The 25,868-nt window shown below is 22.6% G+C and overlaps 2 protein-coding genes and 1 long non-coding RNA gene across 3 annotated transcripts; 1 reads left to right on the top strand and 2 right to left on the bottom strand.

Annotated features, from left to right (window-relative positions):
- Positions 1–286: 286 nt before the first annotated feature.
- On the bottom strand, positions 287–2,170 carry LOC135142936 (uncharacterized). The gene is made up of 4 exons (XR_010282648.1): positions 2,087–2,170; positions 658–700; positions 420–484; positions 287–361 (listed from the first exon to the last, which is right to left on the bottom strand). It is a non-coding gene; the product is annotated as an uncharacterized LOC135142936 (long non-coding RNA).
- Positions 2,171–2,379: 209 nt separating this feature from the next.
- LOC135142950 (cytoskeleton-associated protein 5-A-like) lies at positions 2,380–16,586 on the bottom strand. Its single transcript, XM_064074768.1, has 25 exons — positions 16,534–16,586; positions 16,271–16,473; positions 16,165–16,219; positions 15,991–16,101; positions 15,132–15,196; positions 14,960–15,073; positions 14,459–14,580; positions 13,904–13,979; positions 10,883–11,032; positions 10,333–10,400; positions 8,304–8,371; positions 8,139–8,191; positions 7,878–7,946; positions 7,693–7,759; positions 7,578–7,636; positions 7,372–7,465; positions 6,869–7,026; positions 6,673–6,746; positions 6,515–6,611; positions 6,108–6,425; positions 5,956–6,051; positions 5,693–5,773; positions 4,747–4,848; positions 4,113–4,253; positions 2,380–2,538 (listed from the first exon to the last, which is right to left on the bottom strand). Exons 1-25 carry the CDS (start codon positions 16,577–16,579, stop codon positions 2,380–2,382), a joined length of 2,646 nt encoding a protein of 881 aa, XP_063930838.1. The 5' UTR covers positions 16,580–16,586.
- Positions 16,587–23,290: 6,704 nt separating this feature from the next.
- Positions 23,291–25,318, top strand: LOC135142949 (gamma-tubulin complex component 2-like). Its single transcript, XM_064074767.1, has 7 exons — positions 23,291–23,562; positions 23,617–23,798; positions 23,861–23,945; positions 23,998–24,039; positions 24,090–24,193; positions 24,475–24,545; positions 25,219–25,318. Exons 2-7 carry the CDS (start codon positions 23,640–23,642, stop codon positions 25,316–25,318), a joined length of 561 nt encoding a protein of 186 aa, XP_063930837.1. The 5' UTR covers positions 23,291–23,562; positions 23,617–23,639.
- The last annotated feature ends 550 nt before the right edge of the window (positions 25,319–25,868 follow it).

Here is a 25,868-nt window from a genome sequence, read left to right as displayed (position 1 = left end):
TAATAACTTTTCATTATTTTTATTTATAATTATATCAACATTATAATAAATTTTTTAACTATTATTATTTAAAAAACTTTTATTCTTGTTACATAATAGCATATAAATATTGCCTATTATTAGTTATCAATTGTGTATTATTAAAGAAATTTTTTAATAAATATTTACCTATTATACATTTTTTTATAATTATCGGATTAAAAATAATATGGATATTTATTAAAAAAATATTAATTTTCTTTTCATATTACTTTATTAGTAGAAAGTAGTCGACGTTGAAGGTCTTCCAAGGAAGAAATCGTCGAAGTAATATCTTCCACATTTAAAATATCAATCAACAACAAATCAAGAGATTTGCTTTCTACTTAAAATAAACAGTATTGGCTCTTTATCAAATTTATAGCTCTTTTAGTGATCACCTGAACCAATCACCGCAGTGGTGTCGGGATTATTGGGTTCATTAGTTGAGAGAGTCGTGTTGCTTCTACGTATAAGTGATAATAATGAGAATAATAATAATGAATATTTATTTAAATATTATTTATTTTTTACTATTAAATTATTGTTTAACTATATTTCCTCTAAAAATACTTTTAAATTTATATTCATAAATAATTATAATAAATAAATATTAATATAATAACAATATAATACTACTTTTGGTTCTCACTAAAATTCTTCTCTAAAGTGGTTTCAGCTTCTAAATATAACAAAAAATAAAATTAACAAATTAAAGCAAAAGTAACAAAAAAATTAAATTTACTTTTTTAGTATACGAAATACTTTTATTTATACATTTTGTTTCTTTTATTTCTTATAACTTTCTTAAAAAAGGTCGGCTACTTTATTTTTTTAATGAAACATTTTGTGATTTGCAAAAATGAAATAAATATAAATATAATAAATAATACCAAAAAAGTTAAAGATAACTTATTTAGAAAAAAGTAATAAAAAACTTTATTTATAATATAAATGAAAATATAATTGATAACTTTCAACAAATATAACAAAAAAGTGTTAAAATAAATTGTTAATAAAAAAAATGTTTATATAATAATATATATTTACTTAAAACAGAAAAGTTACATAATAACAAACTATAAAAAATTATAAAATCTAAGTTAATTGCTGTTAACAAAAACATATTTTTTAATGAAATAACTATTATTATTTTTTATAACACTTTTATTTATTTAAACAGTCACGCATAAATCTGGCTAATTAGCGAAAGAGCGAAAAAGCTCAACGACGTCTAGTTCTAATAACCATTAGCCCATCCAGTCAAAATTTTTATTATAAAATACAAGTATAAGAAATATGTATACAGTAAGCCAAAAAGTAAAATGTTTTTAATATACATGAATAGAAATAATAAATTTTCATTATTTATAAATAAGAAAAAGTTATATAATATATATATTTACTATATGCGGAAACTGAACAAAAAAGTTAAAAACTTATTATTGCTATATTAAAAATATTTATACAAATTATTTAAAACACATTCGACAATTTTGAAACGAAGAAAATATTTATTAAATATATTTATGAGCAGAAATAAAATACTAAAGCATGAAAGTTAACACATCTTATTGTCCTATAAAAAAAAATTATAATGTATTTATAACACTTCAACAATAGTACAAAGAAAGTATAAAAATATACACTTTCATAATAAAAATTATATACATTTATATATACATAAAAGCACTAAAGCGTAACGCTACATATAAAAAGTTTTTAAGAACATAATAAAAAACTTGAATATTAAAAATAAAAAAATAAAGCTTAACGCTACATAAAAAATATTTTGTAATGAAAACTTTTTACAGATATTTATATAAAAATAAATACCTAAAAGTATAACAATACATAATAAAACATTTTTTCTTATAAACAAAAACTATATATATATATATATTGATTTATAAATGAAAGAACCAAAGCAAAACGTTACATAAAATTATAAGTGTAATCTAAAATAAAAATAATAAAACATAAAAGTAGAAACTTTTTATCGCTCTATGATGTAATATTTTATAACAATTTTTAAAGGGCTCATAATAATAATAATAATATATATTACCGCCTAAGCCAAGCTCTATGCAAAGAATTTTATGATAAGAATAAGATAAACCCTTCAACTTTTCAAGCATTTTCGGTCCAACTTTGCTATAACACTAAACAGTTATAAAATTATAATAATGAAAAATATAATTATAACCAATAATTAAATAAATTAAAAATATTATTATAGTAACAAATTTTATTATCATAATAAACATATAATAATAATAACTTAAAAAAGTAAAAATATAAGGTTTACGAAGATTAAAAAAAGTAATAATAATAAACAGTATAATTTTTATTATAAATATATTAATAAATAATAATCATAAATAAATAAACTTTTTTAAAAAAAGAAAAAACGGAACGCTTCACACTTTTATCTTCAGAGTCAAATGCAAAAAGAAGAAGTTCCAAAAAGTTTTTAGGAAGAATAGTAATTCCGTACTTCTCAAGAACGCCCTCCATTTCCTATAAAAATAAATATAAATAGTAAATAATAATAATAAAAAGAAATATTATCATTATTTATTTCTGTAAATAATATAAATATAAATAAAATTTTATAATAGCCGTAATATAAATTTTTTATGATTAGTATAAAAACTTTTTAATAACTTTTGTATTCCATATATTTATTTTTTTAAAAGTATATAAAAAGTTCATCATATTAATAAAAAAAAATTTATATTTGATATAAAACTTTATAAACTATATACTTTCATTAATATTAACATAAAAGTCATAATAATAGTATTAATATATTCATATATGTTGTGGCTAAAAAAAATGCCGGCTTCTCATTAATGATGCAGTAATATAATATTAGAATATAAAGTATACTGACACAATAGCGCTATTTACCAGTGTATATATATATATAAGGCGGCCTCCCCCCGATATTGTGTCCATAAAGTATACTTTAGTAAATAGCACTATTGTAACAACGTTTCGTTATATGTTATTATACAACCATTGCACTATATATTAGAAGCAAGAACTTATTAATTTAGCCAAAATACCTCAGCCAAAGAGTATCTACGTCTAATATATAGATACAATTTTCGGAAAGTAATACCAGAGCACTAACTAATACAATACAAATAATGTATCACTGACGAGATAAAGCACCAATAGTGCAACTTATGATTGCTCGCTGAGGTAGCCTTTTAACTCGTGACGCTTGAGTCAAATACTGGAGTGCACACCCATAGCTATCATCCGGAACTATTCGCCTCTGTTAAGGTGCAGTATAAAATCTCGCTTAACCCACCCAGATGCTTCTCATTAAAAAGTGAAACAATGGAAGCTCAGAAAAGGCCCAGCCGGATCAACGAGGGATGATAGATATTTATATGATTCAAAGATCAAAGGACGGACACAATCCGGCTAGTATATCAACAACAGATGCAAGAGATGACACAGAACAAATCCTAGAATCTTTTATTGTCAAACCGTAGGAAACCTGGAAGTATAACACAATTTGTCGAGATCACATGTAAGCTAGAACCTGCCTAAGATGAATAACTATAGCACTAGTATTAAAATAGTCGTTAAATTATGAATATATTTATATAAAGTTAATTTAAATAGTATTATTATATTTAAGTTTGTTATAAAAATTATAAATATATTAATATTTAAAATTTATATGAATCTCATAATAATAATAATATCAACTGAATATTTATTATAAGAATTAATAAATATCTGTTTTGATATAGTCATTAATTTCATAACTATAATATTGATATTCTAATACTTATTATAAAATTATGGATATTTATATTATGATATTTAATAAATTTTCTTATAATAATTTAATATTTATAGTGATAAATATTTAAATAGAATTTTCTTTAAAGTTCTATATTAATGCCATAATAATAAAAGTATTATTTTTTATAGATATTCGTTACAAAAATATATATATATTCATATTTATAAAAATTTAATGTAAATAAAAGAACTAACTTTTTGATAGTGCTATAGTTAATAATTATGATAATATAAAAATAAGAAGAAATAAATAAATAACATTATACCTCAAAGCAAAGTTTTCGTATAAGCATTTTCTCCGACTTTGCAGCTTCCAGAAGAAGAAGAAAAACTTTATTAGAGGGATAACAACTACACAACGTGCGTAGCAAAAGTTTAGCTTTTTCGCAGGTAGAAACGTCTTCAAACTTTAAAATATATATAAAAGTTAATAATTATAATGATCAGAGAAAGTTTTAAGATAATATATGAATGATAATAATAGAAATACATTATTAATAAAAATAGTAATAAATATTGGAAACGGATAAATAATAATGAAGAGAAAAATATTTAAACAAAGATTTTCAAATAATTATAATATTAAAGAAAAAATTTATATTTTAAAAAGTAAAATAATTAATAAAAAAAGGTTCATAAATAATAATTATAATATGATATAAAAAAGTTTTCAGAAAATATAATCGCTTAAGAGATTTATTTATATAAACTATAAAGAAATTTATTTTTCAAATAATAAAATAAAAAAGTTTTAAGAAAATATAATCGCTTAAGAAATTTATTTATGTAAACTATAAAGAAATTTATTTTTTAAATAATAAAATAAAAAAAGTTTTAGTATAAGGTTTATCGATAATAATAATAAAGTATTAAAAATAATATTAATAATAATAAGAAAACTTTTTCAAAAAGCGCTCCAATAAACAAAGAAATCTGTTGATCGCTGAGCCGCCCGCCAAAATAAGAAGTCCAGTTCAAAAGGCTTTCTAAAAGTTCAAGTGCCTTAATATATTCACAATTATAATAGTAATAACAGTAATCTTTTTATTGGAGAGAAACTTTATTATAATTATTATTACTATATTTTAAATAAATACCTTTAATATTTTTCAGTATACATACTTTCTATAATAATTTCTCTTAAATTTTATTATATAACAATGATAGTAGCAGTAATTATGACCCTTTTATTGTATAAAAACTGTACTATTATTATGATTTGTTAAAGAAAAACCTTTTTACGAATTTATCATCTGATACTATGCTTATATAAAGATCTTTTGAATTTTATTATATAATGATAATAGCAATAATTACTCTTTTACTGTATTTAAACTTCTATTAATATTACATTACAGATAAAAACCCCGTTAGAATTTTCATGTTCTATACTTTTTATGAAAAGATTTCTTTCAATTTTATTATCAATAGCATCATTATACTTTTATATATAACTTGTTAATACTTAATAATAAGAATAAATACGCAATTAATATACATTTATTATTTTAATAAATTTAATAAAAATTTTCTTAATAACTTTATTTGAATAATTTTAACATAAAATTTTTTATAAAAAAATTTCATAATGGAATTATTAATATAATATTTTTAAAACAATAATAATATTTGTTTGAACAAAAATTATCATGATTGAATTTCAAAGAAAACTTTAATAAATTATTATTATTCAACTGTTTATTTTTTATTTATTTTATAAAAATTGGTTAAAACTTTTATTATTTATATATTAATAAAAAAAATTAATATTTTCAACTTATTTTTATAATTTTTATTAATATAATTACTATTATTTTATATTATATATATTATAAAACTTTTTTACTTTTAAATGAAGCGGCGACGAGGGAAGTGTTAAAAGCCAATTTGCATAATATAATAAAAGAGGTAAACATTTGACAAGAGCCTATAAAGAAAAATTTTAAAGAATAAAAAAATAATAATTATGAATAGTTTATTACTTAAAAAGATATTATATCACTTTTTTTGTTACTATTGTAAAATTATTCTATTAGACATCACTAAATAAAAAAATATCTTTGTATAAAAGTAAAAATTCTGTATAAAACTTTTTAATAAATAAACAACTTTATTATTCTGTTCAGAAGAACATGCTTCACATAAAGTTTGCAGCCCTTCTAACTTTTCTCTATTGGCTTCACTAAAAAGTTGGTAAAAAAGTGCCTTAAAAGTAGAAAGAATATAAGTGGAGAGTCTTAGTAATAAAAATAATATATTACACGTTGCACGCATTGCAACATCAATTTTTTCAACAAATTAACATCAACTGAATGGTGATGGGATACAATAATGTCGAATGAGATGCTGCTATCGTCTGGATCAAACACAAAAACCCTCATATCAGAGTTAGAATTTTCAAAAGCGGGTTGTTTCATTGGCTTAGACTCTACTAATGGCCAAGCATGCGGAATCTGCTCTTCATTAGTTAGAGAATGGTATTGGCAAGTGATCGTTTCGGGCTCTTCTGACGATGCCGTTGTATTTTCGGGGGCTGACGGACGCGTGGAATAAGAGAGTTTTGATTCGTTGGGAGAAGACTAGCAAAAAAATTAAGGAAAAAAGTTAATATCTAAACTTTTTTTAACTGCTATCAATATTAGTATTTATATATATTAAGAGTTTTAACAGAAACTTCAGAGCCAGATTTTGCTTTTTCCAAAAGAGAAAGTGCATATGTTATAGAAAACTTGCTGATTGGCGCTGTCTCAACTTTACTTTTTATACTGTTTTGTAAAGTGTTATGCAGGTAAACTTCAACTACACTAAATATGAAGGAAAAAAAACCTTTCATAATTCAAATACTTCATAAAAATAGAAAGCAACGTGCCCGCCTTTTTGCGTACGTCGGCGTTACGGTCCTTGCAGGGTAGTACAGAATTAAAGGTAAAAAGAATACGTAGGTATTTATAAAAAAGGTAAAGTATATGATACGCAAAAAATGTACTCTTATTGAATCAATCAACCATTCATATAAAGGAACCTCAAAACAGTGAATAACAGGGGCCAATAGCTGAGAAGCGGTCTCAGTCAGAGCTTTACTTGAAGGCTTTTCTGAAAAATAAGATGAAAGCCAGCAAAGTAGTTCCGCACGAAGAAGAGGTTGAGGTTGTAAAAGTGCTTTTGAAAAGTCTTCATTCCCTTCGTTTTTTTTAAATATTAATAATATAAATGAATATTAAAAATAATAATCAACAATAATTAAATAAATATTATAATTAACAATAATATTAAAGTATGTCAAGTATTATATAATAAAAGATACGCAGTAAATATTAAAAAGTACATATAAAATATAAATAATATATAAAATAACACAAATCGTTCACTAATATACTCAACAGCAAGAAAAAATATAAAGTAATAAGGTATAAGAGATAAAGCGTACTAATGATATATATATAAATTATTATAATGTACGTTAAAAATAATGAATGGATATTAAACAATAGTTAGTGGCAGTGATAGTGATAATTAAACTTATACCCAACAAATTTTCTAAAGCTATTTCATTGGATATTGCGGTTAATACTTTTAGCGCCGCTTCTCTAACGTTTGTTTTGTTATCGCTGAGACAATTCTCATAAAATAATGAAAAGTAAGTTTTTCATAAAAAATAGAAAAAGTTTAAAAAAAAAACACCACAACAATATTTAAATTTAAAAAGTTGCAAAATGAAGTTCCATTCATACCAAAACAGCAGGTATGTATTTTTTGGTATATTTTGTAAAAGCAGAGCCCAATGAGTGCACTTGGTTAAAAGAGCATAATTATAAAGAGATTCAATCCCCAAAAATTTGGTCATACCCATATCACCAAGCACGTGGAGAGCCAAAGCAACTTGGTTCTTATTTGTATCAAATAGTCGTGGATACTGGCATGTTAAAAAAATTGTGTAATTACTAACAAGCAGCAAATAATAATATCAAGTGTTCTGGTAGTAAATACCTTTATCGGTACAAAAAACAGTGAATAGAACCCAAATTACTTACCAAAGTTTCTGGTAGTTCTCCTATGTTCGCTTCCACGCAAAAGTTGGCCTTTGCGAAAACTTTTTGAAGCTAAAAAAAATATTTGTTATTATAAAATTAATATAAAAAACCTTTTCTTACTATTAATTTATTATTTTTTATAACATCAAAAAATATTTTATATTTTTTGTCTTTTTAATATTTATAAAAAGTATATTAATAAAAATATTTTATATGTTCTAATAGAAATTGAAATAATATAAGTAATGAAATTTAAGAAACCTTGAGCATTCCTTCGTTCCGCGTGCGCCAATTACTATCTTTTAAATCTTTTACTATTATAAAAATAAATAATATAAAAAATATATAAATAATAGTACAAGAGCAATATCACTACACAAAAAAACTTGAAAAATCATAATAACAGTAATGATAATGATAATATACAAATATGTTCTTTTGCTAGGAAGCCTCGAATATCCGTTCTTGCCGCTTCCACAGTAGATATTGTCTCACTAATGGTGGAAATGAAACAATAAATTGGTGAAAAAGCAAAAAAATATTATAGATTGGCTACTGTGTACGTCATTAAAGTCGCAACAAAAAAATTATTTAATGTAAAATAATAAGAAAAGTGCAAGACTATATAAAAACTGCAAATTTTTTAATGATTTTAAGATATGTAAACGCTTATTGAAAAATATTTATAAATATATAATACTGTTATAAAAAAGTTTTTAACTAATAAATTGTTATTACTTTAATATAATAAAAATTATTTATTACTTTCATTAATATTATTATCATAACTATTATTATATCAATTAAAAAACACTTTTCCATGTAAAATATAGTTTTTGTTATAGATTTACTCTACTAAAAACTTTTATAAAAGAGATATAAACTAGTAAATTACTATAATAAAAGTTTTTCATTACTTTTTTAAAGATTACCATCATAACTTTTATTTTATTAATAAAAAAATAATACTGTTCCATATAAAGTAAAATTTATGATTATTATTATTGTTGATCATAGATTTTTTAAAACACATGCTTTTATTAATACTTCAATATAACAATTGCTATTACTTTTAATATAACTTATAACTAAAAGTATAGATATTGATCTGTATATAATCATTATATATACAAACCAATACCTGCCAATGTAAATATACTTATTTTTATAATACATATACTTATTTATTTATTTAATATTAAAATAATTATAAAAATTTGTATTGGTTTGAAAATTTTTTACAGTTTGCGTAAAAGTTTCTTATTACGATCATATGAAGTTAAAAAGTTTTAAAAAAATTGTTTTCTATTTACTTTATGTATATTTACGAATAATAAATTTAATTATTATAATATTTTATAGTAATTATATATTTTTATTAAAGTCTTCTTTAAAGAAATATACTTTTCATATATTTGCTAATAAAATATTGGATTCACTATTATTATATTTTATTTTTGTAATAGTTTCAGCTAACAGTTTTCTTTAAATATACAAAAAAGGTTATTATTAAATGAATACAAGAAGAGTTGTTTTTATTTATTATATTATATATTATTTATAAAATTCACGTAATGAAATTATAATTATAATATTATTCCCAGTAATATTTACTGGCTTTATTGGTTTAAATGTTTCCCTAATAAATATCTAAGTTTATTATTGCTTTTATATAAAGTAAAAGAAAAGAAAGAAAAAGTTTTATATTTATTATATTTAGAATTCATAAATAATATATATTTTCTATTTAAAATTTTTCTGGCTTTATTAATGTTAAAGTATACTTTCATAAATATTCATTTATTATTATTTTTACATGACGTAAAACAATTAAAAGAAATAAAGGTTTTATACTTATATTAAGTCATTTGCTATTATGTATAAATTTTACTATAATATACTATATTAAAAGTTCCCCTGTACGTATATATAAGTTTATTATTACTTTCATATTAAGCAAAACAGATAGAAAAGAAGTTGTTTTATATTATTATATATATCAGTAAAATTTACTCTAAATATATTTTAAATTCATTATAATTTTTTAAAACTTTATATTCCCTTATTTCTGTGATATTATTATATATAAAACAATAATAATATATATATAAGTTTTAATAAGTAAATATATTTCTTTTATATATATTTTTCACTCTCATAAAAAATAAAATATTAAGTAAACTTTATTTAATGTATGTTTTCTTTATAAATATGTATATCACTAAATATCATTTATATAAACATTGATATGAATTTTAATTATTATTCTTCTAATAATAAAGTTTATAACTTTTATACATAATAAATATTACCAAAGAGTATTTCTTTCATATTTATTATTTCTTTTCATTATTAATGTAAAAAAATTATAGATGAGTTATTAATATCTTTAACAATTTTATTATTATTATTTTGTTAAAAGTAAATTCTTATAAAAAGTTGTCATAATAAATACTTTTCTGCAGGAAGAAAGTTTTCGTTTTCTATTTTTCTAGTGGGCTTGGGGGGGAGCATACCGGAAACCTTTAAAAAAAATAATGATAGATAAGTAGATGAGCTTTTATTACAAAGTTTAATGACTTTTTTATTAAGTTTAAGGAAAATTTTTAATAACATAAAGTTTTATTATTAATTATTATTATTATTATCACTATTATAAATATTATTATTATAGTATCACTACTAATTTGTTTTAAAAGTAAAAACTTCCAACAATAATTTTTCTTACGCAGAATACAGAAATGATATCTTCATAAATATTTAAAAAAGTTTAAAGAAAATATTTATTATTTTCTTTGAAAATTGAGACAATTTCCATAAAATTTACTGATTAATATATTATTTTAAATTTTATTAAAACGATCCTTACTACTAATAATAAATATATACTCGCATAATTTTCTTTACTTTAAATATTTGAAACGGTAAATCTTCCACATAATAATAAATAAATAAAAGTTTAGTTAATAAAGTAAAAAATAATAAAATATTTTAAAAAGGATAACCTTGGAAAATTCTGATTGCAACGTTAACAAAAGAGGAGACTTAACTTCCTGGAATTTTACTTCTATATGCGCTCCAGCTAACAAACGCAATATCGTGCAAAACTTTACAGCTTCCTTGCGAACAATAGGATTGCTATGGCATAAGCAGCTCTAATAATAATAGTAGTGGTTAAAAATTAAAGATAAAAAAGTTTTTAGTAGCTTAATCAGTGAATTATTATATATAATAATATTAATAATAATAATAATGATTATAATAAAACTTAATTATTATAATTAGTTTTTGGTATATCGATATATTAATTTTTATATATAATAATATCAATAACAATAATAATAAAAGTTAATAAGTAATATGTCTGTATAGTTTTTAGTATCTTTTATTTTTTATATTAGCGTCAAGTACTGTGAAGGAAGCTTCGAAAGAGACCCTCAAGGGAGTGGCAAAGGTCTGTTGATAAACCCATAGAATAACCGGAAAAGCACTGCAACGTTATACCACAATCCTAATACACCAATCACTAAAGCACTTAGGAAGTAACCATACTTTTTACCGCCTCAGTAACGTTATCGTTCGAAAAAGTACCGGATTATTCGTAGTATTATACCATTTTATAACTAATAATTATAATGAAAATTAAAAAAAAATAAAAAAAAGTTTTGGGTACTTTTGTTTTCTTTATTATAGCTATAATAAAAGTGGTTAATAAATAAATTTATATTAATAAAAAAGTAATAACAGTTTTCTTTAAAAAAAAGTTATGATAAAATTTTTTTATGAAACATATAATTTTATAAACAATGAAAATACTAAATTATTAGTTAATAATAAAAATTATAAAAAGGTTTTTTTGTTTTGTAAACTACGTCAGTAAAAGTAGTTAATAAATTTTTATAAATAAAAAGTTTTCCTTAAAAAAAGTTAAAATAAGATAATAAAATTTTTTCTGTAATCACTACTACAAGAAAAGTTTTTAAAAATAATCTTTTAATGCTTTAATATACAAATAACGATAATACTAATAAAAGTTTTTCTTAAAAAAAGTTTATAAATAACGTATAGAAGTTTTAAGGCATTCTTTTGTTTTATTTATTACGACTAAAAAAGTGTTTTATTAACAAAAATAGAAATTATAATAATAATAAGAATAAATAGTTTTCCTTCAAAAAAGATAAAAAATATACAAGTTTTTAGTTTCTTTTGTTTTTTTTAATTCTACTATAAAAAATTGTTCAATCAATAAAAAATAGAAATAATAACAATAATATTAAAGATTTCAGAATTTTTTATAAAATTTAAGCTGAACAATAAAAAATATGATGATCATGAAACACGTAAAAAGCAGTAAAAAGAAGTATAATTAAATTTAAAAATATAGCAAATATTATTTATATTCCAGTATTTCTTAAGCTCAATGGCTGTAAATATAATAATAAACAAAACCAGGCAGAAAACGCACGCCTTTTTCGTGAATTCATTTTAAAATGGATATAAAATAAAGGCGTACATGCAGTGCATTGGCCAATAAAATTAGATCATTAAATTATTTGTAAAGTATAAAAAAGGCAAAGACAATCCAATCAGATTAAGTCTGGCCGTCATGTATAGCATATATTTTCCAGCTCTATTCTACGAAGCACACGAGGAAGTCATTAACTTGCAATATCTACTTCTCAAATTTGAGTGGCTAATTCAAATTTAAGTAGGCTTATTGGCTGCCTCTTGTAGAGATAATAATACCAGAAATACAATAAATTCTGAAATAATAAAAGAGCCCATTATTTTTAGTGCCTTTTGCGTCCATAAATATGCAATAATAATTTGCTGGGATTGTTAATAGTATTTAAATTTTTATGAAAAATTTCACACATTTTTGTTGGATATAAATTTAACAATTTCTAGATAAATAAAAAGAAGAATTTTTTAATATAAAAAAAGGCGGGCGACCCAAAAGAGTTTTATTGACGGAAGTAATTCGATTCAGCTGTTTACCCCAAAAAATTGAAAGCATGTGTGCGAAGGATGAAATAACGAAATCACCCAATAAAAAAGCACTAATAAGCCGGTTGAAAATACAGACTTCCAATTAGTCGTAAAAAAAATCTCTTTAAGCCATATGATTGGCCACGCCGCGCTAGTAAAAAGAGTGAGTAGCGACGGTAATGAGGATCATATAAAAAGTTTATAACAATAGAAAAAAATCTTCATGCTTTTGCTATAAAAAGTTTTTTCCCCGTAATGTAAAATAATAAATAACAAACTTCACTAACTTTAATCAGAATACTACTAAAAAAAGGCTCTTTTCCAGTAAACAAAGTGAACAGCGATAACTGGTTTTAATTTTTTAAAGAACTACAAGTAAACACTAAATAGTATTATATAATACTATAAAAGATTTACTGTTAAAATAAAACTTTTTTTTATAAGTATAATAATAATGAGCTATTCTTTAAAAAAAGGATCAAAAAACTTGTAGGTAGCATGATTGGTTCTTCAAAGCATATTTCTCTGGTATGAAATTTCATAGTTTTCACAATATTATAACTTTTCTATTATTTACTTTTTGTATAATATTTATATGTTTTAATATTTATAAATTTATATAAAAAAGTTAAATAAATATGATTAACAAAAATAATCTCATAAATAAATATAGAAATAGTAAAAAATAGAATTATTGTGGATAATACATATTTTAAAATAAATAAAAATATATATTAAAAAAACTACAGAAAACTATATCTGGTCAGCTTGATTATAAAATATTGAATAACTGAAATAACAATCAATTTTTTTAATGAAATATTAATATATTGCAATATATATGTTACATATATATATATAAAGAAAAGATCGGTACAAATAAATTTTCAAAAAAAAATACGTAAAATAATAAATAAATATTATAAAAAAATAATAAAAAATATAATAAACTCTTATAAAAGTAATATTAATATAGTATTAGTATAATTATTTATAAGAATACTATTACTAGAATTTATATATTATTATCACTTTACCTTCGCAAAGGATATGCTTTTATCCAAATTTAAAAGCAGTCCGAACTCTTGAATAGTTTCACTCAACCATATTAAACTTTCATAAAAATTATATATATAAATATAAATATATAATAGCAATTACTAAAATAATTGAAGGAGAGTAAAAAATATTATTATAAAAAGTAAAAGAAGCAACAGGAAGAAAAAATAATAAATTTTTAATCTTTATAATGATTGAAATATTAGAAGTTTCGTAAAACTATCCATTATAATGAAACTGTACTAGATTATACACAAGAGTATAGTATAATAAAGTTCTTAGAAATTAGTGGTTGTCACAATTATATTACTATTAGTGCACGGAAAAACAGTGAATATTATTTATTTTATATATATAAATATTTATGCTTTTATTTTATTATTAAACTTTAGTATTTATTTAAAAGTATTATATACCATAAAAACTTTGATTATTATTATTATTTGCTATTAAAGTTTCTTAAAACATCATTATAATAATATAATAATTAATATATACTCTTTTATTTTTTTATTCATTAAAAAAATATAAACCAGTTAGATAAAACTTTGGGATTCTTATGGGCCAGCGCGCTGCCATAAATTTTTTCAAACACGTGGCTTAATGAGGTGCGCTCGCACAGCAGCTTTAGAATTTCTCCTGCGGCTTTTCCATTCTGTTTTGGGTTTTAAATTTTTATAATTATTGTCTTTGTTGTTGTTGGGTAAAAGAAGCAAAAAAAGAATGAAAAGAATATTATTACCTACAATATATATATAATGAAAAATAAGTAATAAATATATATGTAATAGATAATAATATATGGATGATTTCTTTCAAAATTTTATAATCCTTTTGAAAAAGTATAAAAATAATGATTACACATTTATATAACTTTTTTCTTTATAGCTTACTATCAAAAACTTTTTTTATACCGCTCAACTATTAGTTCAATTATATAAGCAAAAAATATTGCGAGCATTTCATAAATGATATTAATAGCTAAAAAAAAATTACATAAAAGTTCGAGAAAAAACTTTTATAATACAATTCACCTTCATATCGGGAAGCTTATCTAGCACAGCCTCGCAAATTACCGAGACTGATTGGATAGTCACCTTGCCCGTTTTAAAAAGTTGCAATAAACACTGTAAAAGAGTACCGGCAACCTATAAAACAACAATATAACATATTGAGTAGCAGTTTTTATTATAAATAATAGAAAACCTGAAAGTTTGTATCTTTTATATAATGAATAATATAATGAGCAAAAGCTTGAAGAGGTAATCGACCTGAAAAAAATAAAAAATAAAAAATAATGAATAATTAGAATTAGTGTATAATTAATAATATTCATAATGTTTTTTACTAAATAAATAAATAATGACAATAATAATAATATACAGTAAAAAATAAGAATAATGATAATTATATCCAAGAAAAACTTAGTAGTAATAACAAATAAGAAATAGTAAATAATAATATTTTCCTATTATATAAATTTAATAATGATAATGTACTTAAAAAATATATTCTATAATAATAATATACCGATAAATAATTGATATATAAAAAAATGAATAATGGCGTAACCAAAAAAGGTTAAATAAGTTTAAAAAATGGTATATTTCGTTTCTATTTATATCAATACATCCAAAATATTAGTCATTGTAAATACTTTTATTATTAACTAAGTAATTTATTATAGTTATTTCATAATTTTCTGTGCATATCTCCATCATATTAATATTTGCTATTTTTTGTTTAAATTATAAATATTTAAATATATTATTTCCATCTCAAGAATTTTTTTCAATTTTATTAAAAAATATAAATAAATATAAAAGAATTAAACATATTTGAAATGATAAATAAAAAAAATTACTAATAAAAAATAAAATAGAAAAGTCAAATAAAGTAAAATAATATCAAAAACAAAAGAATGCAGCAAAAGAAATAAGGAATAATAAAAACAACATATTGAAGGCTAATAATAATATTGTAATAAAAAAAAAATAATTATAATAATAAATATAAAGAGCCATAGAAAATAATGAACGGGTCTTAGCAAAGAGGCTCTTCTTACTTTGCACGGAATTCTCTAAAAACTTTAGCAACTCTTTCGAGGCTTCGTAGCGTTCCTTCCAAAGTTTGCTGTTCAGTCCAGTTTTGATAGAAGCGGGAATAGTAGAGTCCACTATTATAAAAGTTATAATTATGCTGAAATAAAAAATAAACATAATAATTATTATTGGCCAACATATTCTCATCGCCTCTTCAGCCTGCAATAGCTGTTCTTCGGGAAGTTTTGGTTTCTTATGTAACAGAATAAAATGGTTTGTAACAATAATAATATAATGAATAACCTTATCATAATCAATAGAGTTTGACGAGCAGCTTTCCTTAGTAACGCTTTGTTTTCCTTCGTTAACTTTTTTGTTGGATACAGGACGTTTCAAACTGTCCGTCTTAATAGAAATTTTGCTTGCAAGTTTGGGGGCCAAGCCGCTTAATGCAGGCTTTTTAGCCAAGTGCTTTTCTTTAGCCGGTAACTTGGTTGCCGGCTCCTCTATAAATGCACGGGACTTTTTCAAAATATATTCATTAAAAAAAAGTACAAAATTGTTACTGATAAGTTTTTGGGGAACATTCCTCATAACATTTTCGTTTTTCATTCCTTTAACAACTTTTTAAACAATTTTATTATAGTAAAAAATTTATATCATTAAAAAACTCTCACTGCCTTCATATCAACCTGCTTTATCGCTGAACTCTTTCACTTTAGCAGTTTTAATAGTGTCCAACTCTTTAAGATACTTTGAAAGAGCTGCCTCCCCAAAAAGTTTAATAAGAGTTCCTATGAAATATTCATTATTATTACTATATATTATCAGTAGTAGTGGTAGTAATTTTAATGAAAGACAAATATATATACGAGATCAAAAATACAATGACAATATTATTATAGTAAAACTCTTCTAGCAAAGTTTCATGAATTTTCCTATTGGTCAAAAAATTGAAAATAAAGTATTTTTTTTAATATAATATGAATTTATGAAGCAATCAGTGATGTCTATAAAGTGCCCAACCGATTTACATTGCATCATCACATTCGTTACAATTATATTGGAGCACAATATAAACCAATCACAGTATATGTTAAAAAAAGAGTCAACAGTAACTCTAATTTACACATTCATTATTATATTTGATGTAAAACGAATTTAACCAATAATAAGGCTTTTAGTTTTTTTTATGGGGAAAACAATTAAGTTTTCACACTAAATAATTATACCAAAAGTTTGCATGGCACTTCCCCGAACTTCCGGAGTGCTGTCATTCAAAAGCTATAAGTGAAAAATATTTTTATTCATTATCATTATCATTACTCTTATCATTATGATAGTAGTATTTTTTACTTCTCCATGAAATATATAATTATATTTTAAGAAAATTCATAAATTAAACTGATTATTTCATATTTTAAGTTTCATTAGAGAAACGGAACACCATTTATTGGTTCCATTATTTCACTTAATATAAATATTTTAAAAACTTCTTCAAAAACCGAAAAGATTACTTTTACTACAACAACAAACAAATTTATACATAATATTCGTAAACAAATATATTTATTAAAAGTTTTATATAATATTCTTATCAAGATACTTTTTGCAATCACTAAAATATTAGAAAAATGCTTAACAGTCAAGTGTAATCGACTATTGGTTATTATTTTAACTTACTTGCTGTAAACACAAACAAAGTTTATCCCGAAAAGTAGGCGGAATGGGCTTATCAACAGAACAAAATATTCTATTAATAATAAATAAATAAATTATAAAAATCAACAACTTTCTTTATATAATAATAGATAAGTAACGGTACGTCTTCGTAAAAAAATTATAACTTTTTTTATAACAATAATGATAATGAATTTCAATGTTAATAATAAATATATGAGAATAATAATTACAAATTTTGATATATATAAAAAAATAATAACCACAACGCTTTTTATATTATAATGATGAATAAATAAATTATAATCCTTTTATATAATAATAAATAATAAAAAATAAAGATTACAAATTTTTATATATAACAATAATAATATAATAACTTTTTTATACAAAAAGAATAAAATATTTTAAATTCTTTTATAAATAATAAAAAAATAAAAAATACAGATTTCATTAGATAACTAATGATAATCACAACTTTTCTATATAATGATAATAATAACGAATAAACAATTAAATAATGAGTATTAGAACTTTCTTTTACTTAGTTATAGTATTGAAAGTACCTCGTAAGAAAATCACAACTTTCCTTCCTCACATTAGGATTTCTATGGCTCAGCCCACCTTCTATGCAAAGCTCAAGCACTTCGCTAATCTCCGCCTTTTTTTTGTATATAAAAAAAATATTAATAATAAAATTTAACTTTATATAAAAGCTAAAATATTATAAAAAAATTGAAATATTATAGAAAATTTTGAATTAAGTTTAGCATTACTGTGAAGTAAAAAAAAAGTTTTCATACCACTTCATAAATAGCATCCAAGGCGCAACGTAAAGGCTCTAAAACGTTTTTCTTTTTTTCTTTGCATTTATCAAAAATGCAAGGAAGTAACTAACAAAAATAATAATTAAAAGAAATAATGTTAATATAAATAATAATAGTAATGCAGCTGAACATGTTCTTTCCCAAAAGTTGTTTAGCCCAAAATATAGCAAATTATAGAATTTTTACAGCTAATAATTCACAATTCGCAAGTATTTACACACTCTTATGCACTTTCTGAATGACTGTCTTGAAAATAGCGCATTTATATTACTTTTTTTTTTAAGAATTTTATTATTATCCTGTTCACCATATAATGAAATAATAACAAAGTAAAAGTTTAATAATATTACTTATATATAAAATATAAATAATAAGTAAAAATAAAAAAAGCCTAGATATGAAATACTAACGAGTAAGCCATAGGAAGAAAAGGCAGTTCCCAGACCTTTAGCAAGAGCAGCAACGCAGTTTAACGCAGAAATAGAAACATTCACATTCACATCAACGAGGCACTTTACAGAATAATAATAGCAATAAAAAAAAATCTTCACTATTCATAAAAATAACTCTAAAAATACTTCTTTTAATGAAGTGGCCAATGGAGTGAAGTCGCCCTGCTTTAGCCTTTTATTGGTTACTTTTTTAGTCAATTCCTCCAATGCGTCGCGTTTTAGTGACCATTTTTTTTCTTTCTTTTATCGTTATGATTGCATGAAGATAAAGAGGGAAAAGTTATATACAAATCAGAAAGCTCAACAAAACTTCAAAATAAATAAAATAATAAAAAATAATATTAAGTAATACTTTTTATAAAAGTATAGATTATCAGACTATATTTTATTTAGTATAAAACTTTAATAATTTTTTTAAGAAAAATAATAAAAAGATATACTTTAAAAAAAAGTAAAATATTAAAGAAAATATTATATTTAATATAAAAAGGTATAATAAAAAAGTGATAAACATAAACAATATACTATGTTTGTGAAATAGTTATTCAAGTTTTGAAGGATATCAATTTCCTCCAAAACTGCTGCCCTTGCTTATATATTAATGTGTAAAAAAAAATAATTAATGTTTAAATATAAAAAATAAAAAATAAATATAATAACTTTAGGAACAAGTTATAAAAGTTTCTTTTCTTAAATATTATTTATTAATACAAATTATCGAATACAAAAAACTAAAAGAGCTTTCAAAAAATTTCCAAAAATATTATTATAAATAGATAAATTCTAAAAGATAAAGTAACAAAAGTTATTTTACTTTGGCAATACTTCAAAGACAAATATTAAAGGTAAATTATTATATAGAAATGTTAAAAAAACTAAAGGGGTTTTTACTAAATATTTATATAATTTTTTATGTATTAATATATTTAGTATAATCCCTCTGTTTATTATTACGTCTATATTGATATTTTCTTTTTCGTATATATTATATTGCAAACGTATATTTTATAACGTCGTAAAGAAAAAAATAAATTGATAACTTTGCAAACATGTTATAAAAGTTTTTTATAATATAATATATACGAACAGTATTTTTTTTTTATTTTTTTTTATTTTGAACAAAAATAACAAGTATTATTTGTAAGCACTTAAAAGTATATTACCACTAAAATTTATTAATAAGAAAAATAACAATAATAACAACTTAAAAAAAATATTCATAATTTTTTTATCATATAAAAAATATTGAAATTATTATTTATATTTTTCTTAACCTGCATAACCCGTATAAAAAGTTGTTATATATATAATTTCACAATTATATAAAAGTATATTTAGAAAATATATAAAACATAAGAAAGCCTTCCTCTATAAAGTCTCGTATATATCTTATTGTACAGTATATGCAATAAAAATAATCCTAAAACTTACTCGTGCCTTCATCGGAGCTTTCACTGGTGTTATTGAAATCATTAACTTCGTTTTCTTTAAAAGTAGGGTTCGATTCTTGTTGTGTTCTTGATAAATAATAAAAGTATTAAAAGTAATAATAATAATAATAATAATAATAATAATAATAATAATAATAATAATAATAATAATAATAATAATAATAATAATAATAAAACCTTGTTAACCGCAAGGGCGTTGGAGTTATGGTTATATTTTCAAAGGCAACATTGAGCTCCTTTGCCTTTTATTAGATTATTATTACTATTATTATTATTAATTATTATTATTATTACTTATTACTATTTTTATTATTACTACTATTATTAGTTTAACTTCACGAGTATAAACATGAAAAATAACACACCTGAACTGGTTTTATGTTACTTATATAGCGACGAACATCGTCCTTTATCCACTTGTAAAGCTCGACAGTCAGGCTAAACGCTATATTTATTATAAACAATAGTAGTTACAAATATAAATTCACCAAAAACATAAAACTTAAAATAATATTTTTAATAACAATAAAGTCCTTTTAAAAAAGTTAAAAAATATATAATATACAAGAAGTATAAAATTACGTTCAAAAGATAATATAACTATCACACACAGAGAGGCACGTGTTTGGAAATTAGTCCACGCGTTTATAAAAATACAGAATACCGGACCTTCCGCCCTGACGACTTTATCGTTGTGGCCAAAAAGTGATTCTAATTTTTCAAGCGCGGGTCGTACATTAACAACTTTAATGCCAAATTGTCTATAGATATTGAATTAGATTTTAAAAATGGAAGTGCAATATTTTCATTAAAAAAAGAAAAAATCAAAAGAAATACTGTTCCGCTTAGTAAAGTTGATATAAAATAATAGTGAAAAGGAATAAGGAAAAATTTTTATATTTAATAAAACCATTACAAAGTTAACTTATCAAAATATTAACTTATTTAAAAGAGATTTACACTATAAAATAGTTTAAACTCATTAACCAATTTTTTATTATATTTAATAATATTTTATATATTTAAAAGTTTAATAAACATATATAAAATTGTATCTTCATAATCTAATACACATTAGATAACAATATTTAAAAAAAAATTCCTAAGCTAATTAATTCCATAACCAAAAGTCTATAAAACATAAAAATAATTAAACGTACTCAACGCAAAGGCGGATAACCAAAACACACGCCGCAACGATTTTTGGTTGCTTAGAGGTAAATCCCTCCAGCAATTCTTCCTGATGCAGAGAAATTTGTTAAACTCAAAAAATGAAAAAAGTAGTAACTGCCGTAATATTTTTAAAAATAGCAGAAATAGTTTGGAGCTATTTATGATAAATTTTTTGTTAATTTTTAACAAAAAATTTAATATAAAATTGTTTATCATAAATTTATAAATATAAAGCGTTTTTAATAAAATTTTACTTATTAACCATAAAAATAAAGATTCGAAATTTTAAATTACTTTAAAGTCAATTATAATAATTTAAGTATGCTACTTGTTGAAGTCCACTTTATAAAAATATATTCTATTACAAAAAGCAAAAAAGAGACCATGCAAGATGCAGATTGTTCAATTTCTACAAAAAGTAAAAATAATTCTTGTGATAAGTCACGTGTCCTTTTTTTAGAACTTGTTAAGCACTTGATCACCACATTCTTTAAAACAGCGTTTGAAATCCTAAAGATTTATAATTTTCAATAATATCTTATAAAATTTAATATTAGTCGACCTCGTGGCACAAGCTGCTTTCTTAACAAATTCAAGGACACACTCTAAAGCTTTTTCTTGAACGCTCATATTCGTCTCTACAGCGAAGTCGGCCACAGAATCCACATATTCCATCCACTCCTTACTATTCGGATCTTCAACGCTAAAAGTAAAAAAATACTCTTTTTTAGTAGTAGTATTATTAATCACTGGCTCCAACCTTTTAAAGGATTCCAAAAGTTCTCCATAAGCGCTAACTTTGGCTCTCCAATTCTATATTAAAAATAATAAAATAATTTGATTAAACAATAATAAAAATTATGTTTTATTTCACTTGATGGACGAGCCTTTCTTTTAAAGGAATTATAGTAAAGTCTTCGTTAACAGCAGCCATTTTATAGGCATTAGAGATATTAAAAAGAAGTCAACTTAGTCAAGCGAACCCTCTAAGAAGATAAGCACGAGTAAAGAAAATTTGGCGGAAAAAAAAAGATGGTTATATACACCAACACAATGTTTATGCTTGCTCTAACAAAACGATTTTTTCAAAACTGTTTACCTATAACGTGTGCGGGCTCTACAGAGATATTTAAAATGATTAACTTTTTAATAAGTAATAAATTATGATACCACGCGAAACTTGTAGCTTTATTTTTAAACGAACCTGAAGAAGGAAATAACTGTAATATTATACCTAAATGTGGCTACACTGAGTAGTTATTTAGTCTTTAAAGCAAAATTGTGTTAATAATGTTGCTTGTGTTAACTACTTAACCACCAAATCAAGTACAATTCCAGTAGGCAACTCGTATTTATTTAACCACAAGTTTCTGTATAACCTAAGATATTTAACTTTTACGTCCTCATAAATAGTGGTATAAAACTTTTATAACTATTGTGTTGAACATCTTTTGCACTCCTTTAGAGGTATTAAAGTTATTTTAATTTAAGATGTACATTATACATGTAGCCTTTCTTTCCACCATTTAGGGGGTTTTAGCTATTATTGAATTAATTTTAAGGTTTCTTATCCAGTTCCAGTTATGCAACTAAGTTTCCTGTTCTGTTTCTTGATGTTATATATTTCCTCTATCCAGAAAACAACATAGTATGAGCTCGCCTGAGCCCGCCTCCTTACAAACCGATTTAATAAGTCATCCTAAATGGATTATCTATGCTTCTCTTTTCACAATTTCATTACCAATTTTTATTATTATCAAATAACCTTTCCTTAATAAAACTTTCTCTTAAGCTCTTTAGCAACTGAGGTTTCCTTACAACAAAAGCAAAATGGAGGCGTACAGCGCATTGTAACCTCGAGAATTACCGGTTCCCCGTTGTTTTGTCCACAACTAAACTTGATAATTTTTTTTAGCTTGCTCTCTACTATTTGTTTATAAAGTGGACCCCTCCGTTGAAGTTTTTATAACTAAGTTTACTCTATGTTCTACAGACTTGAGATCATTTTGTTAGTAAGTAGTGAATTCTCACTGGGACCTGTAGATATGAATTTATATGTTTAGCAGGTATTTTAAAAAAAATATATAAAATGGAGAAGCCGAGTACTCCGTTAATTTCGCCTGCCTCGCATACTCAGTCGGAGAGTCTTTCAATCCCTGTACTTTCAACTTCTTTGACAAATATTTCTGAATTTCCATCGTCTGTTCAAGAAAATATATTAATAGAGGAATTGCTTTATTGTTTACTGGTAAAGTTTTTATTATATTATAACAAGATTTTGATTTTAGTTTTTTTCACTTACCTAAAAAGGGGATCTACGATGGGCTAAAAATAAATTTTACCCGAAAAAAAACTTCTGAGGGGCTTATACGTCTCCGAATGGAGGACCAAGTCGGTTTGTGGATTATTTTAAAACACTAATTTAATTATAATTTTCTTTTCTCCAGAGCCCGTTTTACGCCAACTTGCCGAAAAAATAGCGCTTAGTGGTATTGTTCATCTTCTCTTTAAGCGTAGCAGTTTTTTTACTTTACTAAAGGCTTGTATTTCAGTCAAATAAGTTCTTTCGTGGAAAAGAGACAAGTTCGGGAAGCTGGTCTCATTAATCATTGCCTTTCTTCTTCTTTAAGAACAATTTTAAAGGTTTTATGCATTCTGCGTGATTTTTCTTTTATTTGGAAAATTTTACTTCTTTTCATTATAAATAAAACTCAATTTAATTTTATAAAGAGAATTGTGTAACAACCATCACAAATTTAGTTATTCCATTAAATCAAGCATTTATATTTATTCAATGTATTAAGCGTTTCGCCTTATTTCGCATTTCTTTTGGATTTAGGAACTAATATATTTTTGGGGTTTATTTTTTTTGGAATTTTCACAACTAATTTTTTATTTATAAATGCTTTTATCATTCTCTATAGGAATACTACTTATTTGTAGCTCAATTAGAAAATCAACACAAACAGGGAAGGCTCACCTTACAACTTCTTTGGTACCTACAAACATTAACTTAATTAACTTTTTCTAAAAACTAATCTTTTTTTAGAAAAATGATTTTTTTTAGGACTTTAATTATAAAATAAAATTACGTTAAAGTTTGTTAGAGTAAAATCTAGTGTTTAGTTTTCTTTTATTAAAAATATTATACATAATATTGAAAAAATATTTTATGATTTTTCTTGATTATAGTTTTTGATATTAATATCGTAAAATTAAAAGTTTATTTATTTATAGATTATTACTTTTTTTGATTTTAATTAATTCTTTATAGATTCTTAAAGTTTCTAAAGGTATTTATAAGTTTTTTTTTAAATTTTACTAAAAGTTATTACATGAAAAACTTATTATAAAAAGTCATCAAAAACTTATTATTTGTTCATAAAATTTAATTTCTTAATTTAAATCAAATAAAAAAATAGTATGTTCATTTCATCTTTAAACTTTTACCTTCTATATAAATCATTTGGGCTATGAAGTTGATTCTGTCATAAGAATATCAACTTTTTTTATTTATTTAATATTTATATATATTAATTCTTAAATTTGTTTTATTAATAAATTTTAATTGCCATCTTATTAACTTTCTTAAAATTAATTCCTCCCGATGTTGGTTATGTTAATTTCTAATTTTCATATTTTCTAATTTACTTTTCTTTTTTTTGTAGGTTTTACGTTGATAATAATATAAAAACTTTGGAATTGATTTCAAATCTTTTGTCACTAATCGGAAAACAAAAAGGCTTCATTTTTAAAATCCTCAGTTAATCTTTAAATCTTTAATCTTTTTTTGGCAGGCGCTGCTGTCATCACACTGCTTCACTCTAAATTAGATCGTTCTTTGAGGTTTATTATTAGAGCTACTTCTTTATATATTATAATAATTTATAGTTATTAGATTATTAGATTGAAATTTTTTTACTTTCATTATAATTTTATTTCTAATTCTGAATAAAATTTAGTGTAGATGATGATATCATTATATAACCTTATTAATATACTAAATTTAGCTTCAATAGCTTTGAAAAGTTTTCTTTTTATTTTAAAATTTTAAAGCAAAGGTCTCCTTAAAGCAAACAGTTTAGCTAAACATCGCTTTAGAAATATTTTTTAATTTATTTATATACTCTTGTTTTTAATTTTATTCATTAAACTTAATTTAGTTTATTTTGGTAAAAAAAGTTTAACTTTTTTTAATTTAATTTTTTTATAAAATTTATTAATTTATCTGTAAACGATTTAGGCAAGCATAATTTAATGTTTTTATTTTTGGTTATTTAAAGGGGCTATACAACATTTTTATCTTATAATTTATAAT

This window comes from Zophobas morio, unplaced genomic scaffold (assembly GCF_036711695.1).
Source record: "Zophobas morio isolate AGI-343-1 ecotype UQ-CSIRO unplaced genomic scaffold, CSIRO_AGI_Zmor_V1 ptg000055l, whole genome shotgun sequence".
NCBI lineage: Eukaryota > Metazoa > Arthropoda > Insecta > Coleoptera > Tenebrionidae > Zophobas > Zophobas morio.
The sequence above is the reverse complement of the archived record's forward strand: the minus strand, read 5'-3'. Positions and strand labels throughout refer to the sequence as shown.

Excerpts from the sequence above, each read along its gene's own strand:
- LOC135142950 (XM_064074768.1), bottom strand. The coding sequence starts at position 16,579 with ATGAAAAACGAAAATGTTATGAGGAATGTTCCCCAAAAACTTATCA. Across the intron at positions 16,220-16,270 it reads ACTCTATTGATTATGATAAG|AAACCAAAACTTCCCGAAGA; the intron begins GTTATTCATTAT and ends CTGTTACATAAG. Across the intron at positions 4,254-4,746 it reads TTGGAGCGCTTTTTGAAAAA|TTTGAAGACGTTTCTACCTG; the intron begins GTTTTCTTATTA and ends TATATTTTAAAG.
- LOC135142949 (XM_064074767.1), top strand. The coding sequence starts at position 23,640 with ATGGAGAAGCCGAGTACTCCGTTAATTTCGCCTGCCTCGCATACTCAG. Across the intron at positions 23,946-23,997 it reads CCGAATGGAGGACCAAGTCG|AGCCCGTTTTACGCCAACTT; the intron begins GTTTGTGGATTA and ends TCTTTTCTCCAG. Across the intron at positions 24,194-24,474 it reads CTTTAAGAACAATTTTAAAG|GAATACTACTTATTTGTAGC; the intron begins GTTTTATGCATT and ends CATTCTCTATAG.